This window comes from Gossypium hirsutum, chromosome A10 (assembly GCF_007990345.1).
Source record: "Gossypium hirsutum isolate 1008001.06 chromosome A10, Gossypium_hirsutum_v2.1, whole genome shotgun sequence".
In the NCBI taxonomy this organism is placed as follows: Eukaryota; Viridiplantae; Streptophyta; class Magnoliopsida; order Malvales; family Malvaceae; genus Gossypium; species Gossypium hirsutum.
The window spans coordinates 105,191,657-105,207,653 of NC_053433.1; the positions used below are offsets into that span (position 1 = coordinate 105,191,657).

At 30.2% G+C, this 15,997-nt stretch overlaps 2 protein-coding genes across 9 annotated transcripts; one reads left to right on the forward strand and one right to left on the reverse strand.

The window, feature by feature from the left end:
- Positions 1-2,717: 2,717 nt before the first annotated feature.
- On the reverse strand, positions 2,718-4,123 carry LOC107895934 (factor of DNA methylation 4). Of its 5 annotated transcripts, none has more exons than XM_041077925.1 (5): positions 3,929-4,113; positions 3,492-3,615; positions 3,256-3,401; positions 3,119-3,178; positions 2,718-3,049 (listed from the first exon to the last, which is right to left on the reverse strand). In XM_041077925.1, exons 2-5 carry the CDS (start codon positions 3,610-3,612, stop codon positions 2,906-2,908), a joined length of 471 nt encoding a protein of 156 aa, XP_040933859.1. In that variant the 5' UTR covers positions 3,613-3,615; positions 3,929-4,113; the 3' UTR covers positions 2,718-2,905. The 5 variants fall into 5 exon arrangements, with proteins under 5 accessions (XP_040933859.1, XP_040933857.1, XP_040933858.1 ...); XM_041077923.1 differs by having other exon boundaries at positions 3,492-3,620; positions 3,883-4,113; XM_041077924.1 differs by having other exon boundaries at positions 3,817-4,113.
- Positions 4,124-8,899: 4,776 nt separating this feature from the next.
- On the forward strand, positions 8,900-10,567 carry LOC107896373 (uncharacterized). Of its 4 annotated transcripts, none has more exons than XM_016821538.2 (2): positions 8,900-9,046; positions 9,668-10,567. In XM_016821538.2, the coding sequence occupies exon 2, from the start codon at positions 9,691-9,693 to the stop codon at positions 10,114-10,116; it is 426 nt and encodes a 141-aa protein (XP_016677027.1). In that variant the 5' UTR covers positions 8,900-9,046; positions 9,668-9,690; the 3' UTR covers positions 10,117-10,567. The 4 variants fall into 4 exon arrangements, with proteins under 4 accessions (XP_016677027.1, XP_016677026.1, XP_016677028.1 ...); XM_016821537.2 differs by having other exon boundaries at positions 8,902-9,058; XM_016821539.2 differs by having other exon boundaries at positions 8,904-9,058; positions 9,673-10,567.
- Positions 10,568-15,997: the final 5,430 nt, after the last annotated feature.

Sequence of the window (15,997 nt, forward strand, 5' to 3'; positions counted from 1 at the left end):
TCTTTTTTTCTTTTTTTTTTTGGTAAAGGGCGGCAAAAACTAAGGGAAGATGATGGCTTTCATCTCTCTCCCAATAACTTGCTATTTATAGTTAGATTAAGCAACTAATTAAATTTAATTAACTTAATTAAATGGTTATAACATATAATCTAACTCTTTTAATTAAAAAAATAAGTGAATGAATCGTCATACTCCATTATCCATGTTATACAAATGGTTAAATAACTATTTGACCCTTGGTTGAATTGCTAATTTAGTTTTCTGACATTTTCTAATTTAAAATTTGTTAACGATTGCACTTTTACAATTTAGTCTATATTTAATCGTTTTCTCGATTTAGTTACTTGACTGTCAAGTATTATACTTTCAATTTAAAATTCACTAATTCTTCTTTTTATGATTTCATTGATTTGGTTTATGGATTTTGACTTGAAAATCGCATTTTTTGACACTGATTAAAATCGGGTCGTTGCATTACATGAGTAATTACACTCAAATCTAATTACCATACAACTTTCCAAATACTCATACATGATATAACTTTTTAAAAATTTTATACAATTTTATTTTTTTTAGTTTCATGGTTGTTCACATTTTTCATGGTTCTTTTTTGTTCAGTCTATTTTCTTTGAATAAGCAAATGTGGCTTTATTTTACTTTTAATTTTTAGTTATGTTTTGGTACATATGTGAGATTTGTTAATATAAGGGTGCCGCCAGATCTATTAAGAACCATTCTCGAAAGGTTATATCATGATAAATCATAGTGATATAGTGATAGATTCGAGATGATGAGGAGGAGGATAGGTCATCTGAGACTTGGACTTTTGTGCATCACTAGTTTCTTAGGACTTTTGACAGTTTTTTTTTTGGTTGATCAGTATTTATTGTAAAATTGATTTGATGATAGTAAGGTTAGATGCAAATTTCAATGATTTGATCAAGCCGGTACATCTCTAATTTATTTCTAAATTATTCTAATATTGCAGGTATTATGGTTACTAACTTACTATCAATTTGTCAATTTTTTTTTGAGATCATTATGCAGACATGTATGCATTAATATGTTCTTTATATTGTTATTATTTATGGTTTCTATTAATAATAATATTTTCTTAAAAAAATTAAATTAAAGAAAGGTTACTATTTTTGAGATGATCTTATTTTTGGGAATTTAAGTTTCAAATTCAAACATATACAAATAATATAATTTTTTTATGAAAAAATGAACCTAATTTTTATAAATAATCAAATATAAATTATTAGTAAAAAAATTAATTACAATCACACTGAAAATTTTGAAAATCCTGTTGATAGTGGCTGTACCAAACCAGAGACAATTTAAATGGTGAAGTTGACAGTCTGTTCGAAAACTAGTTTAAGCAGCTTGAGAAAACATCTTCCGGACAAGAAAAGAAGTGAAATGATTCTGATGTGAACTGAGCACAATTTCTTTGAAACAATTTATAAATCATTGACTTGAAACTAATTACAAGATTTTTGCTGTTAAATATGATATTTATTGGTTTTAGTCCGATTAGAAAGGTTTCGTTGCATCTATTTTAAATATTTTTGTTCATGAGTCAGATTATTCATCCGGGGCTTGAAAGTCAATCTGAAATTTGAAAGAGATTGAGTAAAAATATTAAATCCAAAAAATAGACTTTAGCAAAAAATTAGCTCCGTTTAAAGGCTCAAACATTCAAGGCCCAAGCTCGGTCCGGCCCTTTTTTAAGTTTATAATATTTTATATTATGTTATTTTTATATACTATGTAATTTAGAACACATTAAAAAAAACTTATACTAAATATATACTACTACTTTAATGTAAATATTAAAATAAAGTTAAGATGGCTATCTAAAATTTTTAAATAAATAAAAAATGTATAAAACTATTAAATATTATATTAATATAATATAAATATTTTTAAAAAATTAAATAATAATAATATAGGCAGGTTTAAAATGGGTTTGAGTTAGTCTTTTGCAAAAATGGATGGGTTTTGGTAAAATTTTAAGCCTAAATTTCAAGTCGAGTCGGGCTTGGGCAAATATAAAATATGTTAATATCATGTTTAAACCTAACCTGAACCCAATCCGACCTGTCTCATGAACACCTGTACTTTAAATATGCTTGGATTTGTAGCCTAACACAATGATTTAAATATATATGTGGTTTGTCACGTGGATACCACGTCAACATCTACTAGCTATGCATGAAGTTAATGAAAAAGTTAACTTTTCCATTCATATTTGGGTATTTTGACAAATGATAAAAATTCAAGGGTTAAATAAACTTAAAAAAAAAGTACAATGATTTTTTTTGGAATGAAAATACTAAAAATCAAAATAAAAATACTGATGTAACATTAAATTATTAAAAAATAATATACTTGTTTCATACTATCCTTTCTATATATATATTACAAAGTTGTTAAATTTGGCAAGGAATGAAATAAAGTATTTGTGGAGTAGAAAGTTGCAACATAAACCCCTTCATTTTTTTATATAATTTTCAATGATGTTCTTCAAATCATATATTCATAATAAGTCTTTTTAATTTACTTAAATTCAATAATTCAATTTGAAGTAACATTTTTCATATTCAATTTTACAATTTACAAATTATTTATTTAAAATTCAATAATTAATAATTAGAAAGTATAGATAAAACTAGAATATCGCGTACAATCTGATATTTATATTTTAAAAATTATTTATTTAAATTCAATATGTTTTTAATATTATCAATCAAATGTTATGATATGAATGAAGACAAAAAGTTCAGAAGCAACTAGCTCAACAAATACTGAACCAAAGCTCATATAGAAAAAATGCCTAACTCCAAAACAAACATTAGTGATGTAATTGAACGTATGAGCTTGAATAAGCTCCTGCCCACTCTCACTCTTCTTCTTCAATCGCCTCAACCTTTGGCTTCACTTTTATTTCTTCTTTCGGGCTTTCTATCTCCACCTCCACTACTCGTTTATCATCAACCTTCCTTTCAAGCTCCTTAATTCGTCTCTCAAATTCATCCTTTTCTGTCTGACATAGTAAGTAAAAAACGTTAAGATACAAAGTTGGTAGAATTTATCTATCTGACTGGAAATATACCTGATGCTCTTGCGCCAATATCGACATTCTTTCATCCGCCTCCAAAAGAGCCATCTCATTCTACACAGGAAAAGGGGTGAAATCAAACCCTAATATGCCAAATTCAAACCCTAAATAATGCATTAAGCTTATTTTACCATCATCTTGTTATGCCGAAGATTTATAATCTCAGACATTAGTAGAAGCTTGTCTATTTTTCTTCTCTTATGAGGAAAACAATCAGCCATACTCTCTTGCTCCATGGTAAACATGTCATCAGCCATCTGCTTTATCCTTTCCATCTCTACACATATTATTTATACCATAAGCCATAAGCAATTCTACAAATAGCTTTTAATATCAGATTTAAATCCATTTTAGAAACAATATATACCTTCATCATGAGCTTTGATAAGGCCATGGTTCTGATCAATCATTTTTCTAAGATCTTCATCACAAGCTTTGATAAACGCATGATTCCCATCAATCGTTTTTGGATAGCCTAACCTCTCCATTTCCTTCACTTGTAAAATATTTACAACAATCCAAAATAAATATTCAATTCGATTCAATTCAATTAAAACAATTAACCACTAATCATGTTTTTAATGATAACAAGAGTAATACTAATGAAATATACAAAGCATTTATCACTAAATAAAAATAATATTAAGATGGAACAAATCATTAAATAAAAATATGAACATAAAGATTAAAACCTTAACAAACGCGCCTCTATGCTTTCTGTTGTTTGTGATTCAAGGGAAAGAAGAGAGCAATAATACCTGATATGATTTTCTTTCCCTTTCCATGCAGATTTCGGTATTTTACCTTTTTGATTTAGTGTTTGTGCCGCCTGGGTGAAAGAACACCAAATTTCTGATTTTCCTTTTGGAGTTTAGGAAAATTAAAGATAAACTAACCGCGACGGCTAATTCCAATGGGAAACCGTAAGTGCGCGGTCACAAACATGTTGGGCTGTGGATTTGGACTTAATTTAGGATCTTTCACCATGCATTGACCGAACCGAATTTTACCCTTATCTCTACTAGCATCAGCTTTGAACTCTTCGGCCTGCTTGGTATGTACGGGAACAAATAATAGTTAAGCAATAAAGTAAAAAAGAAAAATAATTTTATTCAATTGTAAATATTTAATTTACTAAAATATATAAAAAAATTTAATTTTTTTCCTCTTTATAGGTAATGTCATTTTTAGAAAATAATAATAAAATTCACTTCAATTAAATAAATTACAAAATCACAAGATTGCTTAGGTATTTTGGAATTTAAATAAATTAAAATTTTATTGAATTTTTTTGTACCATATTTAAAAATAATACGTTTAAAAAATAAACGTAATAATATAATTATTTTATTTAATAATCTTCATAATTGATATTTTAATATTAATTAAAAGGAACATAAATTTTCAATGCATAAAATAAAATAGAAGTAAAAATTATGTTATAAAATGAAATTGATTAAAAGTTTATAATGAAGCATCTGCAAATGTAATTTTTTTTTATAAATTACAAAAAATTCTTATTTCATTAAAAATTTCAATCTTAAAAGTAAGAATAAAAGCATACCAAATTGTTTAAATATATAGTTGGAATCTATTACATTTAATAAATAATATGTAAGTTTTTTTTATAAAATAACTCAAATTTTAAAGGCTCAATATATCATTTAGTCCTTAGTTCCATACTTTTTTTTATTATGGTACTTGTGTTTTTTTTCCCAATGTGGTATCTATATTTAACAATAGTTATACATTTTGGTAACCATGGGTAATGATATTTATTTTTTTAGTATTTAATTTGGGTTTTAAGTTGATTTGATGAAAATCAATTGGTAATATTATTAGGTTCGAGTTTTCATGATTTTGTTAATAAAATAATATTAGTATTAATTGTGATTTTTTAATCTTATATTTAATTTGTTAAATAAAATACGTGATTTTTTTTGGGTTTTAGAATTGATTTGATAAATGTTATTGCCAATATTATTAGTAAATTATGAATTTTCAAAAAATCAACTTTAAAACTCAAATTAAATACTAAAAAGTTAATACTATTACTTTCATATACTAAATACATAACTTCTATCAAATACATGTATCACTTTGAATCAAAAAATAAACACATGTACCACATTAAAAAAAAAGTCTCAAACACAAACACCAAATAATGTATTAAACCAATTTTAAATTATTGGTTAATAACTTAATAAAACAGAAAAAAAAATCATATGGTACTAATTCTGCAAATAATTATAATTATTCAATTGAACGATTTTCTAAATCTGCTATAGGGGCCAAATTGTATTTACATCAAATTGTACAATACTTAAAATAAAAATAATCATTATTGGCTGCATATATAATCTTGAAACCATGAAAATCTTCAATTTTCTTTTTTCCCATTTTCACTCATTAGTTTACGACTATGCTATTAACGTCGATGTCCTTTTCCAATGAAGGATACATTATTTTTCTACATCCTAAAATTACATGAAAACTTACAATTTTGAATGCCCATGAATTCAGGAGAAATATATATTTTTTTAAAAGAATACCATTTTTTTTTTGAATTTATAACATGTATAAAGATATTAATTTATACATCTAGTTTTTCTTAAACCTTGTTAGGCCATACAATTATTATTCATTTTCTTTTTAGTTATTGAACTATCAATATTTTTAATTTAACTACTGACGGTGACATATGTGAATCGAAATATACAAATATATATAATTATGTGGGATGTGTACTACTAGTGCACAGGTTATATTGTAATAAATTGTATAACAATGGAACCCTTAGAAAATTCCAAGAGTCAAACCCAAAGGAGATCATGCAAAATAGAGAAAAGAACAAAAATAACATGGGAAGAGAAAGTCTATCAAATTATTAAAGCTGCAAATTAGTACAACAGTCCAAAACAAATGATTTTCTAATGATTACTAAATAGCAATTAAGCATCAAAACCTTCAATTAACAGAAAACAATATAGGCAACAATGATGGTCGTTTAATCTTCATGTCAGCAATGAAATTATACCTAAGAGACTCATTTGGCAGTTTCTTCACTCAACAAGTTTTAGCTCTCGGGCTCAATTTAATCAAACAAAGAACTTAATCAAATTATCTTTTCGGTCTCACTCAATTAAATCAGACTAAATAACTACTCGATAGATTCTCTTTTCAGTCTTTTCTATCTAAATTTTCACTAGAGTTGTCAATTTCAAATTTTTATAATTTATTCAAATTAGTTCAAATTGTGCAATTGATTATTTAAGCATAAATTCACATGCTACCAATCCAATCACCCAATGAATATAGAACATTCCATAGCATAATTAAACCAAAAAAAAATCAATTTTATACGATTAAAACAAATTAAAGGGATGAAATTGAATAGGTTGAGAAATGCTTAGTAATATGTAGGTAATTCTTGATTCCAAGGGTAGAATGGCTTCAGTCTAAAGAAATTCTTGAAAGCCCAGTGATGAATTCATCCATTGAAAGGAAAAGTACATACAAAATTGAAAAGTTTGAATGTAGAGAAAAACTAACCTAGAAAATACAAATTGACCCCTGTACTATTCTATGCTAACGCTATCAGCCAAGAGTAAAAGTTACTCTAAAAACTATCTAATTCCTCTTTCAAATGGTTGAGTTCAATTACAATTTTTTCTTTAACATTAAATCCAAACACAACAAGTTTGACCAAAAGTTCTTCATATTGCCCTTCCTCAATCTCAGTTGGTTTGGTTTTTTCGAATATGATATGTGACACTGAAAATATGATGTTGCGAACGTTGCTACTTAAAGGGTCTTAGGTCACGACACCACAAGTTCGATGTTGCAGCCTTGCAAGTCAGGTGGCTTGGTGTCACGACATCACAAGTCCGATGTTGTTACACCTAGGCTTATTGAGGCATCCTCTTTAGCATGCGAACAAAGCTGATGTCATGACATTAGGGAGTGATGTTGCAACGCTGAGAGTCAAAATGTTCAATATTGTGACATTGACATCATGAGAATGCAAGGCCTAGGCTACCCGCTTTCTCCCTTCATTCTTATTCCTCAATTAAGTCCTTAAAAGTGCTTTAGCCACCATTAAACTCAAATCGACATAAAATTGAGATTTTATTTATAAAAGCATAAAATAAACTAAAAATTGTATTTAAAGTAAATTTTAATCTATAGAAAAACAATAAAAAGAATCGAGCATTTGCTTTAAAACAAGCTCTTTAAGTTATAAAAAAGTTCAAATTGTCATATTAAAATATGACGTATTAATTACTCAACTATTGCCCATTTTCCTTTTTGGTTACCCAATTATCAATTTTTTTTTTAATTTGGTCACCCAACTAATTGAGATTTTTTTTTGTCTATTTCCATTTAAGTGCCATTAAATCTTTTATTGAAAGGTGACATGACAGTTAAAAATATTAGTTAATGTGAAAAAATGTGTCACATCAACATGATGTATATATGGCACATCATGTATTATTATCTAGTTGCTTTGTCAATCACATCATCACTTAAAAGTAGAAATTGATGAAATTTTTAATAAAATGACTAATTTGCTCGTTGATCTAAAGCATAAGCACAAATTCGCCTATTTTTTATTAGAGTGAGCAAAATACAATTCGACTTCTAATACATGGACCTCCATAATACTTTTACCTAATCCTATTCACCCTTTAATTTCACGTTACTTACATAAAAAACTTTAAAAAAACCCAAACCATCACTTAACAACACATATGCATTGAAATTTTAACGGGATTTGACCAATTTACACTTTTTTCTAATATATAGAGGTTAATTTATCTATTTTTTTAAATAGATGAGACCAAATGCAATTCATTTCTTAATGCAGAAGTCTTCTCAGTACTTACTTCTATTTTTTTTTAAAGAAAAGGTTTTTTTTTCTTTTCTTTATAACGTTTAAATAGTTATTTTATTTAATTTGATTGCTTTTACAATAGAAAATTTCTTTTTTTTTTAATGTTGATTTGATTTGATTGATTTTACAATTGAAAATTTCTCTTTTCAAAATGTAAAATAAAGAAGTTAAATTACATTAAAAGTTATCTAAATACGAAAAGTTACAATATAGTCATTTAGTTGTTAGTATTTTTTTTTGAATCAATTAACAATAAAAAGTTACAAAATAGTCACTTAACTATTCAAATTTGACTTTTTTTATAACAAGCTAACTAACAGTGGCAACTTTTAAAACTGGAATGATAGCAACTTTAACACTCAATAGTTATACATCGTGTCTATTTAGTTTTGATTTTAAAAAAATTTAATCCTCAACATTTACACATTGTGTAATTTGTTCTTTTGGAGTTTTATTTTTTTATGTGACCATTTTACCTAAAAACTAAAAAATAAATTTATCAGATGAATTTGATTGAAAATATATAAATATTTTAACCTTTTTCTTATTCTTTTAAAATTAACCTTTAATGTTATTAAGAAAAACAAAACTACAAAAAAAAAAGAAATTCAATTTTCACAATTAGTAAATGTTGAGAGCTAATTTCTTTTTTAAAATCAATATTAATTGACATAACTTATAAAGTTGCAATTATACAAAATTTAAAAAACTACTATTTTAGCCAACTAGTGATAAAAAAGAAGAAAAAAATTTGAATAATTAAGTGATAAAATTAAATAATTGAATAACTATTTTATAAATTTTCATAATTAAGAGATAAAAAAAATACTGATAATTGAGTAAGTAAAACACAAATTTATTGATAGTTGGGTCGAGCATGTAACTTACCCAAATAAAAAACAACAAAAATGAGCATCTCAAAGGTTTTTAAAGGGGAAGGAATCAAAGAGTAAGGACAGCAGAAGATAAAGCAGCAAAAGGAAAAGAAAGAGGGAAGAAATAGAAACGACAGGCAGACCTCGGCGACGGTAGGAAGAAAGGTCTAGTTTTTATTACTCTTTCGTTTCTTTTTAGATTAATATTTCTCCCTTTTTTATTTTTTTGCAAAGAAAATTAATATTTTTCTTTTTGTTTAAGTTGAAATGGTTATTAGAGAATTTTTCTTTAATAATGAAAATGCTAGGGAATTTAAGTGATAAGTTCTTAGATAAGGACTGAGGAAGTAGTCTTAGATCTTCCATGAACAGCGTTGGGAAGGCCTTTAGGATTTGTTTTTTCATTACTATTTGTATTGCTTGCCATTTTAATTTGATTATGCATGTAAAAATTCAAAAATGCATGAAATTTCAAGAAAATTATAAGTGGTAAAATTTCTTGAAAAATCTTAGATGTGAAAAGTTTTTCAAAATTAAATTTGAAAGTGCAAATTCATGCATATATTCTTTTCTTTTCTTTTCTTTTCCCTCCTGTAAATGGAATAAGCTCTTCACCACTGGCAAAGGGTTCCTAAGGAAAGCTTTTCAAAATTAAATTTGGATGTGCAAATTCATGTATATATGTTCTGAAAGGAAATTATTTTGTTATTAATTTCAAGTTTTTAATAAGCCCCTTAGATTCACTTTTGCAATTTCTTTGTTAATTTTCCTTAGAAAAGGCAGTGAAGTATAGAAAAATGGATATGAAGAAAACGGTTCAAATCTCTCTTTATAATCAAGAGAAAGAAGAAAAGAGGATTCTTTTGAAATTAAATAGCGTTGGTTATGGGGATGAAGCTGATCAATATTGTTATTCGATCAGTCAAAGCATACCGCTACGTGATCTAATGCTTGACTTCATTAAACGCGTTGGGGTTACATTCAACTCTGTAAGATTCTATTACCAGGATGAGCCTATATTGCCAACATTCAGTGCTGAATTTCTGGAGATGAAAGATGGAGAAACCATTGATGTATTGGGAAGGAGAAACTTTAGACCTACAGCCGCAACTCTATCCACTCTTATTACTTTGCCTCTGGTTGTCGATGGGGAAAAACCAGTTGTTCTGAAAGTGGAGAAGGATTGTACAGAGGATGGTGCGCTGTACTATTTGATTGGGTGAAACACACCGATGAAAAACCTGTTGCATGATTATGCTGACCGCATCAATGAGTTATACGAGCATGTCAAGTTCATTTGCGTCAGTTGTTGCTGCATTGATACGAGGGAAACAGCCGATGATTTGGGGTTGGAAGATGGAGATGTTATTTACGTGTATATGTGGCAGTACGAATGATTTGTGCTGTGCGATGATGTTAGAAGGGGCATCCTCCTCTTTTGCTTGAATTGCAGTTCCTTCGGGTTCTGAGCTATGAAATTAGGATGTTGTAATTAAGGTTTTATCTCTCTTGGTAGCTTTTGAAAACATAGCTTTAGCTTGCTTGTTAGCCATGACTTGTGCCATATCTGAATGATAATTTTGCAACATAACGAGACATTGGCTCCAGATTTCACTACTATAATTTTGCTTAAGCACATCTTTTCTAGAAATAGAACTTCAAATTCTATTTGAATTTATTCATATTAGCTAATGGATAACTCGAATTAACTCGTCAATCTTACACTTTGGTACGTGATGCTGGGGAGACAATCGTCTATTTCCCTAATATTACTATAAATTCACACTTTTCTAATCTAAATTGCTTCCAAATTCCAATTCCCTCCCGTAGATTTTCGTATCATTTTAATTATTTTCCTTTAATGCAAGGGTATAAAACTTAGCATGTATATTTACGTTAAATTAATCATGTTTAAGAAATGAGGAATATTCAATTATGATCCTTCAAAGTACCAACAGAGAAAATTCATGTACATCTTTTCCCAAAGCAATGTCCAGTAATTTCTAGTTTCCAACTCCCTAAGAGACGCTTTTGCACCTAATTAATGGGTATTTTTTAATTTTTTTTCTCTTCAGATTGAACAATATGTAAGATTTATTGGCCATAAGAAATCGCTATAGATGAAGCAGTGTTGAAAAATGGATATCAACAAACGTATAACAACGACTCAATTTACTTTAATCTCTCCTCGTGATGAGTCTCGGGAGAAAGAAGAAAAGTGAATTCTTTTGAAGGTGTAAGGGAGATACTTGCCAACCAAACATTAGTGCCATGGGATATCAGAACTAGACGTTGACGTTTTTGATGCTGCCCTCCAAATGAAGTAATCCAATGGATGGTATCTATGTCGTGTCCCAAGATGCACTTGTTGTAGTAGAAAGCAAATATCATCCCATAACAGTTCTAATTTCCAATGCACACTAGATGTTGATTTCCATTTGTTGTCATTGGTAATGATAAGTCATAATTGACCTGAATATGTGATGGAAGCTTTAAGTAGTAACAGAAGAAGATGAAAAAGAAGAGAAAAGTATTTCAATATCTATTTCATAAAACTAAAAATCTACCTTTTACATAGAAGACTTCACTATTTATAGGAAATTAATATGAATAACTGCAACAGCAACGGGTTAACTGAATTAGTTTTACTAACCACCTAATCATGACTTATAATCCTATTATCATCCTTGGTCTCCCCTTCTACTAAAATAGATAGACATGTAGAGATTTCATTAGTAGAAGCAACATAAAGTTGTTGCCACAAGTGAGTAAAAAAATCAGCTGACAGTGGCTTAGTCAGAATATATGAAATCTAATGTGTAGCCGGAACATAGCGAACATCAACTTCGCAAGCAACCACCTTTTCGCGGACAAAACACAAGTCTAACTCCACATGCTTCATCCAAGCATGTTGCACCAAATTGCTAGAGTGTGCAACGGAACTAGGGTTATCACACCAACTAACTGGAGGTTAAGCAACCAGTTGAATTTCTATCTTAGTCAACAATGATTTCAACCAAGCTATTTCACATACAGTATTGGCAACACTTCGAAATTCAGCTTCTGTAGACGATCATGACACAACACTTTGTTTCTTGGAACTCAATACAACTAAATTGTTACCAAGAAACACAAAATACCCAGCTGTAGAACGACGATTATCACTACTGCTTCCCCAATCAGAGTTTGAGTAAGATGTGATGTATAAGGAGGGACAAGATCGAAAAACAAGCCCATGATGCAGGGTACGTTTGAGACAACGAATAATTCGTTTTACCTCCTTCCAATGCTTGTCAAGAGGACATTGCATGTAGTGACTGACCTTATTAACACTATAGACAATATCGGGGCGTGTTAAGCAAATGTGTTGGAGAATACCTACTATTTGTCGATAAAGAGTGATGTCAAGAAATGAATCTTCATCATAAGCCGTTAAAAGTGGTGTAGTAACCATTGGAGTTGGTAATGGTGTGGCATCATTCAATTTGAGTTTATGCAAAAGATCTAGAACATTTTTCTTTTGACTAAGAACTAGACTATCAGATGTTCAATGAACCTCCATGCCTAAAAAATAATTGAGTTTACCCAAATTCTTTAGCGAGAATTGTTCATGCAGAGTTGAGATGATGGAATCAATGTCATCCAAGCTGCCACATGTGACAATGACATTGTCAACATAAAGTGCTAAATAAAGTTGACCAGTCTGCTCCAAATCCTTAATGAATAATGAGGAATCTGCCTTGGAAGCTCGAAACCAGAGAGACCCAATAAGAAACAAAGTCAGCTTCTCAAACCAAGCTCGTGGAGCTTACTTGAGCCCATAGATTAACTTGTGTAGTCGACAGACCAGTGGAACACCACGTTCATCACACAGTTCAAGACTCGGAGGTTGATCCATATATACTTCTTCAGCAAGATCTCTCTTCAAGAAGGCGTTATTAATATCAATTTGTCTGAGCTTCCAATTGTTAGTGAAGGCCAAAGACAACAAGACACGCATTGTAGGTTGCTTGATGACCAGGCTAAATGTTTTTTTTTAATCAAAACCAGCAACTTGAGGAAACCCTTTTGCCACCAATCGAAATTTGTTATAGGCTACCAACTCATCTATATTTTTCTTTGTTTTAAAAATCCACTTACAACCAATAGTAGTTCTATTATCCAGAAGAGAAACCAAACTCCAAGTGCCATTAGAGATGAGTGCACTAAGTTCTTTATGCACAGTTGTATGTCATTCATCGCCTCATGAATATCATGATGTTCATATGTATCAATTTGAACATGATAGGCATTGAGATTAAATATACCAGCCTTCGAGCGTGTCATCATTGGATAAACATTAGAAACAAAAATTGTCGGTAAAGCAGGCAAACTAGGATTACGTGGATTGGAATCATATGAAGGTTCAAGTTTGAGAAAAATAAAATAAAATAAAAAATAAAGAACACACAAATTTTACGTGGAAACCCTTTCGGGAAAAAATCACTGGCAGAGGAGAAGAAAATTCACTATGTCCAAAAATTTGAATTTAATACAAAAGGAATAGACTATGTCTATTTATAGGCTTGTAAAGCCATATTCTAGTAGGATTGAAACACCTTATCCTAATCAATATAAAATAGATGAAGTTTAATAAGGTTTAAAAACCTTATTCTAAAATAAAATAAAAGAGTTCTATATGGATTTTACTTTTATTTTATTTTTCCTCATATTTTATTTAAATAAGAATTTGGGTCGGTTAATTCTAACAATCTCCACCTTGACACAAATTCTCAATGAACAAGTTCTTCATCGCGAACTTTCAATAAACAAGTTCTCCACCTCTTCCATAAAATCCCTTAAAGGTTTAACTTCAACAATGAACACCAACCAAGTCTAAGCAATGCTCAAACTTGGTTATAGGAAGTGACTTAGTCATCATATCTGCGGGATTTTCATGAGTACTAATTTTGCTCACAACAATATCACCACGAGCAATAATATCACCAACAAAATGATACCGAATATCAATGTGTTTTGTTCTCTCATGAAACATTTGATCTTTTGTAAGAAAGATGGCACTCTGACTGTCACTAAATACTGTGTTGATTTGAAGGTCTTCATTGAGTTCACTAAAGAGTCCCTTCAACCAAATAGCTTCTTTACAAGCCTCAGTAATCGCTATGTACTCAGCTTCAGTGGTAGACAAAGCAACTGTAGACTGTAAAGTGGCTTTCCAACTGATTGCACAACCTCCGATTGTAAAGACATAACCTGTGAGAGATCTTTTTTTATCAAGGTCTCTAGAAAAATCAGCATCAACATACCATATGACTCCATCTCTAGTTCTTCCAAACTGTAAGCAAACATCAGTAGTACCTCGTAAGTATCTTAGAATCCACTGAACTACTTTCTAGTGTTTTTTACCGGGATTCGCCATATATCTGCTAACTGCACTGACTGCATATGATAAATCTAGACGTGAACAAACCATACCATACATGAGAGATCCCACTGCACTAGAGTATGGAACATGTGACATGTACTCAATCTCATTATCTGATTGTGGAGACGAAACTGATGAAAGTCTGAAATGGGCTGCTAAAGGAGTACTAACATGCTTAGCACTCTGCATATTGAACCTGCAAAGAACTTTCTCAATGTACCCCTTCTGACTTAGGTACAATTTACTTGTTTTTCTATTTCTGAAAATCTCCATTCCAAGTATCTTCTTTGCTGGTCCTAAATCTTTCATCTCAAATTTTTTACTTAGTTGGGTTTTGACATTTCTTATCTCTCCTTTATCTTTTGCTGCTATCAACATGTCATCAACATAAAGAAGTAGATACACAAAAGAACCATCACTATTTTTCTTAAAGTAAACACAACTGTCAAAACTACTTCTTTTGAAATCATGAGAAGTCATAAAGAAATCAAACCTCTTGTACCACTGTCTTGGTGACTGTTTCAAACCGTAAAGGGACTTTTTTAGCAAGCAAACATAGTCCTCTTTTTCTGAGACTATAAAACAATCAGTTTGTTGCATGTAAATATCCTCCTCAAGTTCTCCGTGCAGAAATACAGTTTTTACATCTAACTGCTCAAGCTCCAAATCATGCATGGCCACAATACCAAGCAAAGCTCGAATCGAACTATGCTTAACAACTGGAGAGAACACATCTGTAAAGTCCACTCCTGAAATTTGACTGTAACCCTTTGCAACAAGCTTTGCTTTATATCTGGGTTCTTCAACTCCTGGAGTCCCTTCTTTCTTTTTAAACACCCATTTACAACGAACAACATTTTTACCTTTAGGAAGTTTCACAAGGTCCCATGTTTTGTTTTTGTGGAGTGATTCCATCTCTTCTTGCATAGCAAACATCCACTTTTCTGAGTCTTCACAGCTAACTACCTCAGAATAATTAGATGGCTCTTGATTCGTATCTATATCTTCAGCCACATTTAAAGCATAAGTAACTAGATCAGCCTCGGCATACTTCTTTGGAGGTTTAATTTCTCTTCTAGTTCTGTTTTTGGCGATAGAGTATTGTAGTAAAGAAGCAACTTTATTCTCAATTTTTGTTCTGGCTTGAGGAGTTGACTCTGTATTAATCTGATGCTCCACCTGCTTTTGATTTTCTTTATTGGAAGAGTCTTTAAGAGATAAGTTAGGTAGCATAGCAGTTTCATCAAAAACCACATCTCTGCTAATCACAACTTTTCTATTTTCAGGACACCATAACTTATACCCTTTTATACCAGCTTTATAACCAAGAAAAAGGCATTTAATGGATCTCAGTTCCAATTTTCCATTATCAACATGATCATATGCAGGACACTCAAAAATCTTTAAATCAGAATAATTAGAAAGATTACCAGACCATACCTCTTGTGGAGTCTTTTTCTCAATGGCAACGGATGAAGATCGGTTGACTAAAAAACATGCAGTAGAGGCTACTTCTGCCCAAAATGACTTCTATAATTTGGCATTTGACAACATACATCGAACATTCTCCATGATCGTTCTGTTCATTCGTTCTGCAACGCCGTTTTGCTGTGGAGTATAACGAACTGTCAAGTTTCTCATGATCCCTTCTGACTTGCACAATCTATTAAACTCATCAG